Source organism: Larimichthys crocea, chromosome VIII, assembly GCF_000972845.2.
Source record: "Larimichthys crocea isolate SSNF chromosome VIII, L_crocea_2.0, whole genome shotgun sequence".
NCBI lineage: Eukaryota > Metazoa > Chordata > Actinopteri > Sciaenidae > Larimichthys > Larimichthys crocea.
In genome coordinates, this window is record NC_040018.1 from 25060951 (window position 1) to 25079537 (window position 18587).

Sequence of the window (18587 nt, forward strand, 5' to 3'; positions counted from 1 at the left end):
CTTAGGGCTCTATAAGGGTGTACTAAGCTAGATGCATGGTAACATGCTCATAATAACAATGCTAACATTGTTAAGCAGGTATGATATCTAACGTGTTATCATGCTAACATTTGCTGCAGTCTATCTGAGCCTGATGGAACTGTATTATATTTTGACCTAATGATGGTGCCAGATGAAGAGTCACAGGATCACCAAAGGTTTTTAGTTTAATCTAACCTTTATTTTGACAGATAATCTCACTGAGGCACAGTGGTCAGGACACTGCAATAATAAAACACTGTTACGGACAGACAGGGCGTTTAACACGGAGACAATATAGAACACAAACTATCGATGTTGAGATATTTCAGTCATGACTAAAGTAGTGAGCTGACAGACAGAGAGAGGCATCCCTAGAGCAACGCAACCAGTGTGGCTCTAAACATGGTCAAAGGACAAACCTGCTGCTAGATAAAGATACATTTTAACATCTTACTCTCTGTAATTAGATGCATTTGGCATAAGGAGATGTTGAAACATTTCATTCATTTAATCCCAAGGATGTTCAGAGACATTTCAACAGCCAGACAGACAATGGTGACAAATTAAAAGTTAAACAGTCTCTTGACAATTTATGGTTTCTATAAACTGGCTGCAGAGGAGAGACATTACAGGGCGAGGAGAGACAGTGAAGAGATGAAAGTGAGAGGAGGTCTGGAGGAGGGATGTGGAGGAGAAAAAGGATGAGGCAAGAGGGACGGAGGAGGGAGCGAAAAAACAGGTAAGAGAAAAAGCATGCTAAGCCTGATCAATAGTAATTCTCCATGTGTGCGAGGAGGGTCAGCTCTCCAGTCATTTTTTCCCCCTTTCTCTCCAATTTTTCCCTCTCCTCTCCCCTCCCTAAGTGCTGATCTCTCCGTGCTCTTCTCCTCCCATCTCCTATCTTTTATTTTCACTCCTCTCATTTTCTCTCTGCAACTCTGCTCTGTGCTTTCAGCTCTGTCCTCTGCACCCTCTCATTTTCTCCCCTTCCAACCCATTTCATTTCTCTCACTCCAGTATCTCACTCCCTTATGGTGAGTTCTGCCTGTGTGTTTCGAGCTTATCTTCCAAATACTGTGCAGTACTGTAGTTGGAAAATAGGGTAAGACTCACTGTTGACCTGATCTAAAAACAGGGTTATACTGAGGCCATAGATCAGTACGACGTCAAGCACGATAGGCCGGCTGTTACGACACAGCTTGAGGTCTTAGCATGATGTAGCAGAAAGCAACATGAACGGCTGCAGTGCAGGGATAAGTCATTACAACTGAGCACACACGTACATTTAACATTTGTTCTGCATCTTCTAAATGTCTAAAAAGTTAAGATATGATAAAAATGTTTGCAGATGCATTGCTTCATGTGAATATATAATTTTTTTTAAAGGTTGTGCTCAATGAATATGTGTGCTGTGTGTGTGTGTGTTTGTGTGTGTGTGTGTGTGAGCGGGCCATTGCTAATCCCCTGAACTCATTAGCCTAATTGGACAGTCTGCAGAGAGCTCCACATTGATCTGGGCCTGTTATGATTCTCCTCCCTATGAGTGCTCACTCTCTTCTCTGTCTGTCTCCCTCTGCCCTCCCTCTTCCTGTCACTTCTTTCTCCAATGTCCTCCCTCTCTTCCTCATCTGAGCATAATAATCGTTGGCACCGTAGACACACTCATCCCGTCTGGACACAGCTAACTACCCCGGGGTTGTTAACCATTCTGTCTTTATGACTGTTAGCTTCACGTTATTCATTCTATTTCAATTTGCGGCTTGGTGGCACTAACAGACAAACATGTCGGGTTCAAAGAAGCTAATGTAATGACAGGCTGTTGGCGATGATTTCCATCCAAGTATATTACAGGAGCCACAATGTATTGAATCGAAAAACGCAAGGAAATTGTGCCTTTTTTTGAACCACCCATCATTTCACAAACGCTCCTTTAAGGAAGGAGCATAAGCATGGTTTCATCCTAAATTCTCTAGAAAATCTGCCCTCCACAATTTCTCAGAAAATCTGTGTATACCTGAGGTTATTAGCCGTAATTTAGAACATAAACAAATACATTTATTTGTCTCTAGGTAGCATAAATGCCCATACCAAAAAAAATACACATAATGACTACACTTGCAGGCAGGTTCACTGGGGTCAATGCTGCTGACGTAACTCATAACTTCAGACGCACAGACCAGTGAAATATATTTGTCTGGTGGAAAGATTTTAAATGTATAACGGATGGTGTCTCGCCTCGGAACCAAACAAATCTACAAGCTGCAAGTAAGATAAATAATTCTTAATATTCTGACTCTCTTTAATGCCTTCGCTAAACCGAAAATACAGTCAGAAGGATGCGACATGCCCCTTATTTTGGGATTCATGCCAACTTTTATGTGGGAGTACTGGAATGACGAAAGTTCAAGAAGTATTACACAATAAATGATGTTATAACTGGGTTTTGTCACAGCTCCTGAGAGTCACTAATAGACCAGAAATTGTTTTGCTCTTCTGTTACCTTGAAAATGTGTTTTCCTGTCCTGTGAGTCATAAGGCAACCATATTAAAAAAGGTGACAACGCACTCTGCCATCAATATTCCTGATAAATGTGAAGCAGTGGGGTTAGTTTTATCAAAAAGGAAGTCAACTTTTCTAGCCGAGCAGATGACAACGACTTCTGAGAAAAATGTGTCTGTAAAGTGTGTTGTTTCTGGATGGGTCATTACAAAATCAATGCTGTCTTGTTGTTTGTTGACTATAATCTAAATATCTAAAGATAAATGATCCTGGATGACCGTGTGTGAGCTGGAACCTAGAGGGAAACACAGTGTGCCGTTTTTCCTTCTCAGCATCTCTTAGAGTGTCCGTAGCGAGAGAAAGAGAGAGGAATAAAAAGGGTGTTAATGAATAACTTCAACTATTCATCTCCACCGGCACACCTGTCTCTCTCTCTCCCTGTCTCAGCAGGAGTCAGTTGATAATGAGGTGTGGTGTTGTCAGAATCGCAGCCCATGCTCATCCATCCAGCCTGCTTAGTAAGGGGCATGGCGCACCACTCACCATACACACATGCATGCGTACACACACACACACGCACACACACACACACACACACACACACACGCACACACACACACACGCACACACACAAGGTCATGAAGAGAAAAATGTCAGGGTGTGTCATGCGTGCACACCTGCTCCCACAAATGCAGGACACATATGAACACACAGACTTAGACGTACAAGCTTAGGGCAATACATAAACACATACACCTGTGCCGGTACACACACACACACGCACGCACACACACACGCGCAGAAAAGAGCCATATAGAAACATTGTCAGGGTTGTTGCTGACCTTTACTTGTTAGATAAGAGGGTGGCATTATCACTGTAATATGTCTCTGAGTGTTTATACATTGCATATTCCATGTGTCTGTGTGTGTCTGTGTGTGTGTTAGCAGTGTCTCTCCCAGTGTATCTTACCAGGCTAATATTACTTCTGCTCCTCTCTTCATCCAAACTGTCTCTTTCTCTTCTCTTCTCTTCATCCCACCACCTCCTGATCCCCTTTGACCCACTTCCCTCCTTTTTTCTTCTTCAACTATTCATCTCCCTCTCCATCTCTACTTGCACTCTCTGTTACTTCCATCCAACATCATTCTGTCTCCTCTCCTCTCCTCTCCTCTCCTCTCCTCTTCCTTCCTTCCTTCCTTCCTTCCTTCCTTCCTTCCTTCCTTCCTTCCTTCCTTCTTTCCTTCCTACCCCATTCATCTGCTGTGCCTTCTCGGCCCTTGTCTCTGTCTCTCAGCATATTATAATCTCTCCTTTCCTCTCTCCCTTTCAGGAGGGTGAAGGGTAAGTGAAGATCGTTGGGCCCCAGTGGAGAGGCCCAGACTTTGTGGATGTGTGTGTATACGAATGTGTGCGTGTTTGTGTGCGACCCATCATTGCTCATCTCTGGCAGCCTCGCTGGCTGTTCCCCGAGCTACAAGCTACAGAATAAATACACTTTAAATCACCGCACACACACACACACACACACACACACACACACACACACACAGGCTGCCTGCTCCCTGGCAGCACTTTGCTGCTGTTAAATGAGGGGTCTGGGGAGTTGTGCCGGCAAAGCCTTTGGCTACTCACGCTCTCCCCCCATCGTCGTGCACTCCAGTCGAACACACACTGGGAAAAATATGCTGGAGACATGATGGCCGGAATATGCCAGAATTTTCTATTGTTAAAAAAATGAAATTCTGCACAAAGCAAGAGTATAAAACACTGTTTGGACAGCTAGAGACTTTTTCTAAAAAGAAATGTACAGGCTGAGTGGACAAAATGTCAGGACCGTGTGTTCTGAACATGAACTGGATGGACTGACTGGATCCAGGAGAAAAAATAGGATACCTTTATTAAAAATCTGTTTCTTGTGTGTGTGTGTGTGTGTGTGTGTGTGGAATTTCTGAGTTTCAAATAAATATGGACGAGGTGCTCCCTTGGGAGACTCGAAACCTGGGGCTTCACAGCTAAATGATATGAATCTTCAACCCAACTAGTGTGCCCCATCCTGCATCACTTCACCTCTTACAATGCCTGGGAGGGATTTTCCTATTTCTGTGACAAAGATTGGTTTTTGCCATTCGCCTGTAATTTGGTTTCCAGAGCTCCACATCCACCAATATGTCTGGGGTTTATTAACGTAACATATAACATTAATTCTGATTAACTATGTTGTTACATGTATTGTTGCCCTATGTATCACATACCATATGTATGAACCATATGTAGAACACAGGTGCTCAACTGCATACTGAATATCATTCGTTTTCCATTATGACATCAGCCTTAAATAACATATCCAACTGCAGAATGTAGTCCTCCATAATACAACGCATTTAATTCCACCTATACTATATAACCAAAAGAATATGGACACCCCTGTGTACATACTTTTGTACACTTTTAGTCAATAGTTGATAGTCCAATATTCACTAACTTTTAGCTCTGATTTTGGTCTCTTTAGCTACTAAATGCTCCACTATATCCACCAGATAATTGCTAAGTGTGTCTGTCTGCTGTTTGGTGTTGAGCGGGTAGTGTACAGAGTTTTTTTTTTTTTAGAGCTCTCTTTGCTGAAAATGGCTGCCTGCTGCAGCCAAAAATAAAGCACAGTTGAAAGTGCGGGCTGGACTTGTTAGCAAGCTCTGTAAAGACGAAGGGAGCTGCAGATTTTGGGTGATAATTCTCGCTTCATTAGTTTGAGTGACCCCTTTCTTATTTCCATTGTTGTGACAGTGTCAAATAGTAAAAATAGCGTCTTACAGTGAATCACAGCTTTAAGATAAATCTAAACAGCAACAGCATAATGATGTTTTATAGCGTGCTTTTAACTTTACAATAACAGTTTGTGTGTGACATGACATATGCCCTGACCTGAGCCACATTCGACATCTTGGGATGAACTGGAAGCCAGATTGCGTTCAAAACCTTCCCAGGAGTACGGGGGCTGCAAGTTAATACCCACTGTGTACTGTAAAGTTCGAGTGTCCACATAGTTTTGGCCATGTAGGATTAGTAACATTTTGAAAGAATCAGAAGCAATGAAATGTAAACTAATTCTGTACGTAAATTGGCTTTTTTAACTGCCGATGATTCAGGTAATTCTTCTAAATTATTTTCATTTAGACGAACTAATACAAAGGCGAGCATCATTGAACTTTTCAGCTTTTCACTTTGTTATGATTTTAAAACGGTCACCGCCTCCACATTCTGTGGGGTTCTGTATCACTCTTCATCTTCTCTGCAGTGGGCGTGGGTGCAGGTAGTGATAGCCCTCTTCCCTCCTCCTCCCCTCTCCATCCTGCTCTCACTCCCTTCTCCACTGTTTTTCTTTATGTCCGTGTAACTGCATATTTTAAACCAGTCGAGTGTGTGGAGAGAAAATGAAACTGTTGGCTTTTCGTCACGCTTTAAGACAACTAAATACAGGACAGCTAGTGTTCACATTTTGTCCACTCAGAGTTTTGGGCTTGGACAGAGAGGGCCTAACTAAAAAGTCTGCAGCCAATGGAAGATTGGTTTTAGCACTGTTTTGTTGCCAGGAGCTTATAGCTGTCTAATGGCGGTAAACTAATAATGATGTTACACTGTGATCTGTCTACTCATTCTTTAAATATGGATATACTCCAACTGTGCCAACATATAAATGAAACAATGAAATTTGACAAAGTGGTATTATGATGCACAGGGGAACACACACACATGCACACAAAGACTATATATATCCCTGACCCCAGGCTGTCAGGGCATCTTGTCCTCATCCAGCTCTGTGTCCTTCCCACAATGTAACATCAACTAGGTTAACTGCAGCTAATACGGCACAGCACTGCTGTCCTCAATGTCTTGTCTTATATTTCCAGCCTAACATCTCTCTCTTCCTATGTATCTAGGAAGACATAACAAAATCAAGGGTTTTCCATTAATGTTAAGAAATTACTAGCCATAAACTCTGTATGAGGGTGAATAGTGACCAAAACCTCCTACCTACAGTGTGGTGCCTAAAAGTAGAACATGGCCAGATGTTGACAGGACTGGTTAACAGTAACAGAAGGAAGAAGTCTTTTGAGAATACATGAAGTGGAGCTGTCTGTTCATGAAAGAACACCCCCAGCAGCTGAAATTCACGTCGGGCTCTCTTGAACATCCTGTCCTAACTAATTCTTCGCATTATCATCATCACCATCACCATCATCCCTTGAAAACTTTGTCAAAAGCAGTAACAAATATAAACAGGACTGCAGGTGATTCAGCGCTGCAAAACAAAACTTTTCACATCCGCAAGTCTTGTGTGGCTTTTCGAATGGTAACATAGACACTTGTGTTTCCCAGAAAGGTATGTGCCTTGGACTTAAGTGGGAAATAATGTTGAGTTTTGTGTTTTGTGCTGTGGAAGAAACTTCAGAGGGAAAAAGGCCTCTAGTGTTTTGCAAGATTTCCCAGTATTTTTCTGCGATAGCCTTGCAGAAGCTATAAGAAAACTCTATCTCTAGTGCAATAACTCCAGGCTTAATATCTGAGTGATAGTGTTTCACAATCTTGAACTTTTAAAACTGAAACCTGACAAGGAATAGCTGAATAATAATTTTCTCTAACAATCTAGTGCTTTTATGGAGCTATAGGAAAAACAAAAGTAATCAAACAAGTCCTACGCTTACTTTGCAGATAGAACAATATAAAATAAGAATACATACTCCAGCTGCAGCATGGAGAGAGCATTACAGCCTTATCAAAGTGATTTATTCTCTCTTCAGTTACAGGAGTCTTTGTAAGGACCTTCTTTTTGCCTTTTTTTTAGCTGCCCTTTCTGATAGTCTTTCTCTTTGAGGCATAGAGGCTATTTTCTCATGTATAAAAAAGATAAAGCAAAAAAATAAATAAATAAATAAAATCAATAAGACTCTCTTCTCATTCTGTTTTCTTAAAATCCTCCAAACAAACCCTGGTGTTCAACCAGACTAAAGAAAAACCTGTCATTGTTAGGTGTTATTATTAATAAACCTGATGTGCTCAGGCAGTTGACATTTTCAGAAAAACATAAATCCCTCTCTGGATATTCTCTGTCACCGAACTGTGTTTAGCATAGGAAAGGTAAGCTACCATGTAAAGACATTGAAGAAAATAAAGTACCCACCTGAGGCATTTTTCAGGTAACCATTGGAGTCCACTGTGGTGTACATCACATAGGGACCAGGCTGGTTAACACCAAAAGGCTGCAAAAACATAGATGCAAATGCAAATTTAAAAAACTTTTTTTAAAAACATTTCTCAAATCAGCTGTCTATCAGCAGGGATAAGAGGCGAGGAAAAACAAGTAGGGAGGGGTGAAGAAAGAAAGGCAAGAGAGACAGACTGGGCGGAAAGGCAGGCGGGCATGTTTGTCACTACAATGACCTTGAGCAGTTTTTTGGTTTCATTTTCACTCTGTGACACGACAGACGCCTGACCTAGCTGGCTTAAATCTGACAGAGCTGCGTGTTTGTGTGTGTGGGTGGATGCTGAAGGCTTGTCTTATCTCTTCATTACGGAAGGATGACGACTAATGAAGAGATCTGTCGAAACGTCATATGTGTTACATCAGCTAAACGTGAGTCTGTTGCATACAGAAACATGCATGCTGCAAGAAAGACTTGGCCCTTTATGCTATGACATTCGGCAGTCGGGTGAGGGAGGAATGGAAATGAGGTCAAAAGAGAGAGAGATAGAGAGAGAGAGAGAGAGAGAGAGAGAAATGAGAAAGCAGATTAGTGGTCTTAAAGAAAGACAGAGGAAGAGAGGTGTGACTAAGAAGAAGAGGAGCAGGAGAGTGAAATGAAAAGATAGAAGGGGTGATGGATGGGAAAGGAGAGGAATAGAAACAGCTTCGAGCGCCCCTCGTCCACAGCATTCATCATACCTTTCAGTTAGACAACAAGCGGGTGGAACAGCAGACAGACAGAAAGCCAAAACAAGTCTAATACCAGTAGCCTCTTGTCGATGTCAACACTAATGTATTCTGCAAAGGGCTTTGCATTGGTCAAAGGTTGTATAAGGAAGGAGGGATGCTTGGCAGGTGTATTTCTGTCATTTTCTCTGTCCCTACATGTCCTTATTACCACACATTATTATCACACATTAGCTCTGCGCGAGAAATAAATGAAGCTTAAAGCCAACTGCTCCATAAATTGATAGCTTCATTTAACTGCAGTAGTAATTCTAGATCTCGTGGTATAATTTCCATGCAAAACCTTATACCCCTTTCAGACAGACACAGTGACACCTGTCGTGGGTTAATTTGTGTGCGATCAATGGATGTCTGTCTGCCCCCCACCTGTGTATGGTTAGATGGATGAGGGTTGGATCAGAGGCTGTCTGGCTTTGGTGAAATCACCCTTGATGTCTGCTGTGTGTAATTGTAACTTGTAGCTATAGCCATCAGATGATTTAATAGAGGAGAACATTGTTTATGATATAGTATCTAGTTAATCTAAACTCTGGATTTATTTATGAAGGGTCTAAAGCAGCATTAGCATTGTAAAATAAATAAAGCCCCCTAAATTGATTTCAGCAAGGCTTCTGTTAGGGCTGTGATGATAACCGCAATAACACAAAGACATCCATTGTTATTGATTTTTCTACTCATAAAAAAAAACACTGTAGTTCAAAGCTTAGATTATCTGAAAGGGATATGTGCCACAAAGGTAACGTAAGCCTTTCCTACTTCAGCGCTAGCTCCCTTCACTTTACCAGCAGTTATGAAATTACTAACCAACACAGTAGTGTAGCACACACATTAAGCACTGCCCTATTCCTAAAGGAGCTATGCATGGAAGATTACTTTGTTAAGTGAAATCACATATTTCTACTGTTTCTACCTTGTGATTGTTGAGGCGGAGGACACAATAATTGCCGCTGTGGGCTGTAAAATCCTCTTTCATACTGCTGCGACGTGTTTTGGTATCTAAAAGCCTTCAAACTGATGACTGATTCATCAAACTGCATCAGCAATATCTGAAGCAACAAATCTCCATCAACATTTTCATTCAAAGTTGTTTTCTGTCTGAACTGCTGGTAAGGCGTTGCATTTGCTTTGTTTGTTTTCAATTTGCTAATTTGATATTAGACGATGTCTTCTAAAGGAGTAAAACAAAAGGTCATCTTGTGTTGTTAATTCTGCTGAGGTTGACAGCTCTGAGTTTGTACATTGTGGTATCTGTAACTTTTTAACTTTTTGTTGATGCTTTTTTTTGTTGTTGCGTGTGCTAATTAAAATACAGCAACAAATGCTCAATAGGTCAATGCTAAGCTGCCACCACTGTGAAAGGCAGAACTTAACCTTTTGGAAGCTTGCATGTATCAAACTGATAAACACTGTCTGGCCACATTATACCAGCTCAGACATAAAGCCTTGGATACCTCATAAACCTCGAGAATGTGAGCAGAGGGTAAACTATAAATGGATGCCTGTTATTATAAAAATGATTAGTACAAATCCAGTCCTGAAGAACAACAAGAGACAAACCCCAACACCCCCAAGGACAGGAGTTGGAAAACAGACTTACCGGACATTCATTTGTCTTTGAATTTAAATATTCTTACACTAATTTCTTATTAGAAAACACCAACCACAAGGAAGGATACAGTAGAGTAAGCATGGGCTGCTGACTTGTATCATGAAGGTTGGTTACTTCTATACTTGAAGAAAAAAGGGGTACAAACAGAAAGCAAGTAGGCTGCTCTAAAAGATAGGTACTTTACATATAAAAAGAAGCTTATATTGCCCTAGATCTCAAAAAACACATCACCCACTTAAATCTAATTTTCTGAATATAAAGTTGATCCTCCCTATAGACAGGAAGTTTGACCAACTGCAGGGATATTCCAGCCTCTCTTAGGGCTTAAATTTTTTTTATGCCTTTGTTTGTATAGTGACATCCAAAGATAAAAAGGAAACTAGGAGATATAACATGCAACAAAGGGTTGCAACCTGGGCTGCTGTGGCAGCTTAAGTACCTGGGGTGCACACCCTACCAGGTGAGATACCACGCCACCCCAAGTACACACTCTTGAGGGAGATTATGTATGGAAAGATAAATGCAATGGATGGAGATAAGACAGTACACACAGAGACACACCTTGTCAGACTGGTCAAGACAGCTAAGGAAAAAAATTAACACACGATAAAGTCGACAAAAACATGTTTTTCTTACCTTGACATCCTCTGGACAGTCATTGAAACAGAGGCCGCTGAGCACTGAAAAAGACAAATACCAGAGTCAGACATGTTGCTCAGCATGTGTTACAACAACACACTCTGCTGTGGAACAAGTATTATCTGTGACGGTGCGGTTTCCGCGGCCTTACTGCTACTGTATCATGTATCAAACATGAAGTGGGTCACACTCACACGGAGAAATAATTTTTGTCCTGCTGCAAACAGTTGAAAAACAAAAAAAGTGCAAGTGTTCCTCATGTTTACATTATATTTTATACAACTGAATCACCCTTTCTGTGTGCCAGGTGAATGTGGACATGATGCATGACAAAAGAAGGGAGGGAGGATTATACATGAATTAATGAGAAACAAAAAATAAATGTGCATACTATTAACACTGTATACGTGTGTGCTAAGAGACTATTTCATTTATTTGTATGTATAAGCAGAGCGAGGAACAAAATCGGCTGAATTGCTAATCAGTCATTAGAGAAGTGACTTTATTAGCATACTAATAGGTCTAGGTTGCCTTGATTTGCCTGATGGAGTCACACCGAAGCCCAATACTCTGTTAATAAGGTCTGCACCTAGTGCTGTACTTAACAGGAGCCAAACTCAATGCACCTTTTCAAAGGGAACATCACAGCAGCCCTGGCTCAGTCATATTCTATAGACAGTGGGTGGACCACTAATTCACCCACAAACATGGTAATCATAAACACTTACTGCGCACATATCCTCAATAACCTGAACAGTGAGCACTGTAATTATCTTATAAATCTTTAAAATGGGTTGCCGTATACTTATGTGGAACATTGGCAGGAGACAGCTGACCCTGAATACAGAAGTCACTCGGATATTCATAACAAATTAGAATGCTCCTTCTCCATTCACCCATTCATTTAATCACAATTCATTCTGGTCCATAGCTCCCTAATTGTTCGTTAGTGTTTGTCTCGATGCTTCCCCATTCACTCAACACCATGGTTCCTCTATTCATTCTTCTCCACTTTCTAGAACTCCACTATTACAAATGAGGCCCAGCATACAGCGGTCTGAAGGCTATTCACACCAACAGTGTTTTCTAAAGGCACCTGCTGTCTCACAGAACAAACTTGCTTCTGTTTCTATAAATGTGTCTGTGATGTTGTGTTTTTGCCTCTACGTGGTGCACTTATGGTGGATAAATGATGGAAACAACCTCCAGTTTCAAACTTCACAATGAGCAAATACAATTATTCTTAGGACTTAGGATGGTGAACTCCGCCAACCACTTCAGTCTAAACTGAAATATCTACTGAAACAACTACTGGATGAATTGCCATAAAATTTGTTTCAGTCATGGTCCCCAGAGCATGAATCACAGTGACTCTGATGATCACCTAACTTCCTTGAGTGCCACAAAGAGGTTTACATTTGTAGTTTTTACTAAAATAACTGAGCAATGAATTTGATTGATGTTGAATTTTAATGATTTTGTTGATCCTTTACTTTTCAACTTGCAGTATTATGAGGTCAATCTAATTTGTCCGATACTTTGGTTTATGAATAAATACCAGAAATTGACATTCAGGGTGTTGCCATACTGTGTTCCAGTACAGTGCCATTGAAACTTGATAATGTGATGCTGTTAGCACTGGATTATTCAAAGTGTGACTAATTATGCCAGTGCTGTATGCAAATGGAGTAGTGGTCCACGGTGGGGAACGCACTGCACCATTTTCTTGGACTCTGATCCCACTACGTGGTAACCCTTCTGCCATCATTTTCTGTGAATAAACAAGAGGATTTTTTTTTTCAAGCCTTGAGTTGTAAAAAAAATAAACAGTGTACGTGAGGCAAGGGCAAATTTGCTGCTTTGAAGCTCACAAGCTTATTAAGTATATGCCTGAAGCAGTATTCAGATGGAGCACCAATCAAAGACAAACGTGTTCCTTGACCCTAACTGACCACACGGCATATCAACTGCTATTTAACATCTTTGTAAAACAAGTTTAAACTGGAAATTAAATTTTATGAGGAAAAAGATACTTTCATCTCTCATCATGGCTCCTGTTTGTTATCATTTAACATTGCTTTTGAAAGCATGTTTAGTAATTACCTAGGTATCCTGGAAAACCTACAATGTTCCAATGTGTTTTCATGTCAAGGATAACAAAAGGTCTGCAGTGAGCACACACCATTCATCATTTAATGACACCTCAATAATGTCTTTATATATTGGCTAGGTGTAAATATTCACAAACTGCATTTAGCTCCCAAAGGCCAAGACTATTTCTGGGTATTTTAGCGGTCTAGAAGTTGCCTTATCATTAGCTTAGTTGGCTGGCCATCCAAAGTGATCAGGAAATGCCCTGCGTGTAATTATACTGCTCATCAAATCTGAGCAAACACCACATCACAGGCTTTGGACCAAAGTCATCTATGAAGGACACAGTTGATCAATAAATCATAGGGATCAGATTATTCATTGCTTGTTTGAATCTCATGCCATTTGGGGTCAGGCTATACAGACATGACTAACACTGTAAATCAATAATGCAGAGGGATTAGACCGTCACTTGTTTGAAGTCCGTCTCATTTGGGATTATCGGGAAACAGAACATATGACAAGAAGACTAAAACCCTAAGAGAAGTTTTTGCATATTGTTTAAACTTTGCACTTCTAAAAGGAATCTCTGCACCTCAACTGTGACAACACGATGCTATTGTTGACGCTAATATGGAATGCAGCAAACAATTATACATCCCGAGTAAGATATGGAATACATCCTCAATTTATAAAACACCAAAGGAAGGAGAGCATGACAGGACCAAGAGGAACAAACAATGTCATTGTAGCCTGAATACAAATACACTGCATGTCAGAAACTGATTGTCAGGATACTCTCTTATAAGAAAAAAGTAAGACAAGGTGTTTGCTGTCAATTTAAATGGACAAATTTGAGAGGAATTGACGTGTTTGCTGCAATCTGTGTTATGATGATGAAAAACCAAATGTCACCTTGACATTTTAATTTTCAGCGTAGATATAATAAAGCTAAATCACACTTGGCATGGAAATAACACTGTCAGAGCACCCTTGCTTCATGCCAAACTCTTGTTCTCCATTTCGTTTCCTGTCGAAAGTGAAAAATTTAATAACGTCCAAGTCAAAAACCAAAAAGGAGCCCTTTACACTTACGTCCACAGAAAACTCTAAAAGGACTAGCCGCAATAGAAAAAATAGTAAATTTAATCAATGAGAAGGACTCACACATGCTATAATTTCATGACAGGGATTCACTGATGCATACAGAGTAAGAGAAGAAAAAGACAGACAGAATGCATGAATGCAGAAGTCCTTCACAACTCAATGGGCACATCGTCGCTCCAGGAGGTGGATGAGTCTGTGTCAGGGTGTGTACTTGTGTCTGTCAGGCCAGTGACTACACGTATTACAGAGAGGAAGCTGAAATCTGGTGTTTCTTCTGTGAGGCGGCTTTGTTCTCCATATTTCAGTCCTCGGTTTACATGTAACAAGTTCATAACAGCTCCTTCATGGCCAAAACAAGATCCCTGGAATACTGCTCACACATCCTGTGGGATACAGATTTTGTCTCTTGCCAATACAACGGCCTTTCGAACACACACACGGATACATACACTACAGCTTATACAGGCTGCCTCTGAGGGACTGAACAACCCTTTTTTGTAGAATAATATTAAGACTGATGGCAGCTCCTTCACAGGACTAACTTAATCAAGTGAAGGATGGGAACTGGTCTGTGTACTCTGTGTGGGTCTTTTTGTGTGTGTTGTGTGAGTGTTTTCATCATCGCGACAACGAGCCCGCCAGCAAGGAGCACTTCATAACCACTGTGTGCAAATGTGCTATTTTTATTTTTATTTATCATTTTGGCCCATTGTGGTACTGAAAAGTCACCATGAGCAAAACAGTCTCTGTATTACTGTGATTGTGGAATGAAGGAAATTATGTCCAAAAAAATAAAAAATAAATAGTGTACACGCACTGTTGCACCAAAAATAGGAAATAAAAAGACATTTTTCCAGGTGAACAGAAGGAACAGGAGCCTTATGTTTTGCATTAGAGATTAGGGCTTGGATTTAGTTTAATGGCTAAAAACAGTTATATTTAAAGCGGACGGTACTATTGTTCAAATTTAGGATTCAGTTTAGGGGCACAACTAGAGTTATACTTCGTCTGAAACACAGTCACAGGAGTAGATAATGACACACATTCAGTGATGTATGAAGCCTCTTTAGTATCCACACTGGGATCCTTGATCAGATACACATATGAGGCCGTTTCATACCTATTCGCAAGCACACAATTTGAACTGGGCAAACTGGCATAGCTCCCATGGGAACCCAGCTGTGTGGTTCTAAAACACTGCTGAATACACAGTGTTAGTCGCCTGCTAAGAAACCAACATCTCCAGAGAAGGGATCAAGTATCTAGTGCGAGATACTCTTAACTACTGCACCCTAATTAGCAAATCTTTTCTCTTTTTTTATACAGCAAGTTTATACTGTGCACTGGCCACTCGAGAACTGTGAGGCAGAACATCTGATTTCCATTTCCAAAAAAACCCCAAACAAATGACCAAGATGTCTCCTCTACGTCTCAACATTTTGTGCTGTGGCAATGAATTCAGATTTGATCAGAACTTAATAACGCGGTGAGCGCTTTTGCGTGAGCAGTAGTAGATTAACGAGAAGTAAAAGTCAGTTCCTATGATCAGACGTACTTTGCTGATTAATATGTCAAGGCCTTGTTGAGTTTCATTGACAACTTGACAACAGCTGCCAGTTAGCCATAATTCAGATTTAACAGAGAAAGCACACTGATGGCTTTGGATGAAAATGCATCGCTTTCTAATGTACAATATGTCTGCCATTACTGGGCGGGGGCTCTGTGCTTTTAATCTCTGCTGCCAGATTTATGTCTGGGACACAAGAAATCAGGTCATTTCTCACCACTAAGAACTAACATAATGGCGCAGTGTTATTGCTGCTCCTAGATGGCAGGTGTATTGTATAAACGTTTCAGAATTGTGGGGACACAAGTGGCCTACAAATGTGCTCCTTAAAACACATCTATGCATGTGTGATGTATTAAAGGCAGAGAAATCAAATAGCAATATCTTCCTGTTGAAGCCTCCAAGGTTTGAAATCAGTTTACTGACATATCAAATTGTTTGGGGGTGTTCACAATAAATATTAATGAGTTGCTGGCTGAAATTTTAAGGACTATTTCACATGCACAAGCAACCATTCAATCTGTCTTCCTAATGAATATCAGGTTAAAGCTAGGAATCTTGAACCTGAATTTAAAATGCTACCTACCAACTGACCAATTTGACTTTATAAGAACAAACTGGAACAGGGAATCAACAACATCTTTGCTCAGCTCTGTCTCATCATTATCTGAAACACCTTATGTAAGTAGGAGCCCTCCTTAACTACTGCTATGACTAAATATTGTTTAGCACACTCCAGCTTTTTTTTTAGACACAAACATACTGAAATTTCAAGTTTGAAATCAAATCGCAAACATTTCACAGAGATAAGAAATCTGAATACTTAATTAAAGCTCTCATGCTTCCTACAAACACTGCATCATGAAGCCTTTAAAGTTTGCAATGGATATGGTCTTTGAGTGCATTAACCCACCAGAAAAAAACAAAACAGCGGGATATGATCATCACATTGCAGAGAGGTAATTGCCTTCAAAATGAATAAAACATTTGGCATTTCTTTCACATAGCTATTGTTGTTATGTTAGCAGATGTTGAAATTATGTTTATGCATGTCATAGAAGATGTCTTCACATTAGCCACTCTATGCTGCTGAAAAACAGGTTGTATGGTACCTGTTAACCTTCTACTTCAGGTCCCTACACCTACAGGCTCCCTATAGGTTACCTACAGGTTGTCTTTATCTAGTTGGAGCCTCACCTGTAATTACTCCCTCATTGGGACTCTATAAAAAGAAACTGCAGGCAGCCATGGTAACCACATGCACACGTCACAGTCACACAGTCCTGAGCTGTTGGGTTAGCTAACGTCACATACTCACATAAACACGTACATGCACAGAAAGCAAAATGCACCGAACAGCCCCTGACGGGGGTGGATGACGTGCGACGTCAGCGCTAGTGGCAACAAGTATGAATCGACGAGAGCCGAGCAGACACTCACTGTATATACAAACACACAAACACAACCATCTGACAGCTGAGCAGCGTTTGCTTTGAGAAGCTCATCACTTCTCATTCTCCTCAGGCTGCTTTTGCTGACCGCAGGGCTGCTTACAGCATGGGCATCACACACACACACAGACAGCTGTGGCCAACAGTGAGGCCTTAAATAACAACAGCAACTCCAGAAATGACCACCTGCTCCGACTTAATAATGCATGTTACAAGGATAATATACACAATAATTATTACATACGTACATCATGTACTAAATGTGTGTGTGTGTGTGTGTGTGTGTGTGTGTGTTTATGTGTGTGTGTGCACATTTACAGAGATTATGTTCATCTGTTAAATGAATAAAAGCCTATGTAGCATTAAATGTTTGGATTTTATTACTCTGCAATAAAAAAAGACATTTAATTGAAGAGCTGTTATTAACAATGGCAGAGACTAACAATATGTCTCCTCTTAAACTAGTTTCCTCGTGTGAATGACTGAAAACTAAAACAATAACTCTATTTGCCCCCATTAGACATACTTAAATGGCTATTGTCTTATCTGGACGAAAAGTAAGTAAAACAAAGCGCTGCACTGCCGTAGGGATTCAAATCCCAGAGGGAGACTTCCCTTCTCAGTGTTCACTTTGGGTAACATCATTATAGTGTTGTTGTATGCTCACTGTCCCTGAACAGCTGGCAGCGGAAAGACTGTGTTTCACTTTCGAATGAACACAACAAATGCAATGTGACCACCACATTAATTAGCCATATCAATTAGAATAAAGTTTAGCATACTCACAGAGGCTATATGTTTGTCGCATAGATATTCAAGGTGTGACAACAAACAGTCCAGAGTGTCTGTACTGAGAAGAGACAACAAACACATTAAATAAAATGACTATAAAAACAAACATTACTGTCTGAATGTGTGTTATTATTATTAGTATTCTGACAAATGATCATTGACCACAGCTATAAAAACCAACTGATTGGCATGAACCACTGGGTCATGATGGCAAATGTTTGCCTCACAAAATTAAGACCACAAACTTTTACTCTTTTAGGCTCAGTGGGATTTTACTTATGTTAGGGGCATTGCCAGTGGCTGCAGAGCAAAAATGATTTGCAGGCGTTTTGATTAGCCTCCGGAGCCATAAATCAAATATAATTGCCCCAGTCTAATTCAAAACTAGGTGCTCCTTGTTGTTTTCATCTTCTAAACCACTAACCATAATTTGCTAATTGGTCCATCTTCCCGCTACCTCAATTCTCAGTGGATGTGGTCGACACTAATAATATTGAACTTGACAAAACTTGAAATGGATTCACGCATGTTTCTGTGAGGCTGTATCACAATAGTGTCCCTGCTGCTGCCGGTAATATAGGTGGTACACTGAAAAGAACAGAGGCAAATAGATGCAGTCTTCACACCATACTGGAGTTCCATTATTGAAAATCCAGCCACTGATTTTTTCTCATTTTTGGTCAGGATCTGTAATAGTTACTATTATAAAGGGGTAAAAAATAACTGGGTTAATGTATTTGGCTTTTAGGAATGAGGTGGAAACATCACACATTTTCTAGAAGAGGGATTAGATGCTATACTAATACAGGAAGTATAATATATG

At 40.4% G+C, this 18587-nt stretch overlaps 1 protein-coding gene across 1 annotated transcript in view; it reads right to left on the bottom strand.

Annotated features, from left to right (window-relative positions):
- Nucleotides 1-18587, bottom strand: part of itfg1 (integrin alpha FG-GAP repeat containing 1) — a 128487-nt gene that overhangs the window by 22386 nt on the left and 87514 nt on the right. The window contains exons 13-14 of the mRNA XM_010731938.3: nt 10754-10797; nt 7699-7777 (exon numbers count right to left, since the gene is read on the bottom strand). Of these exons, the coding sequence (XP_010730240.3) occupies nt 7699-7777; nt 10754-10797 (123 nt within the window). The remainder of the gene's footprint in view (nt 1-7698; nt 7778-10753; nt 10798-18587) is intronic.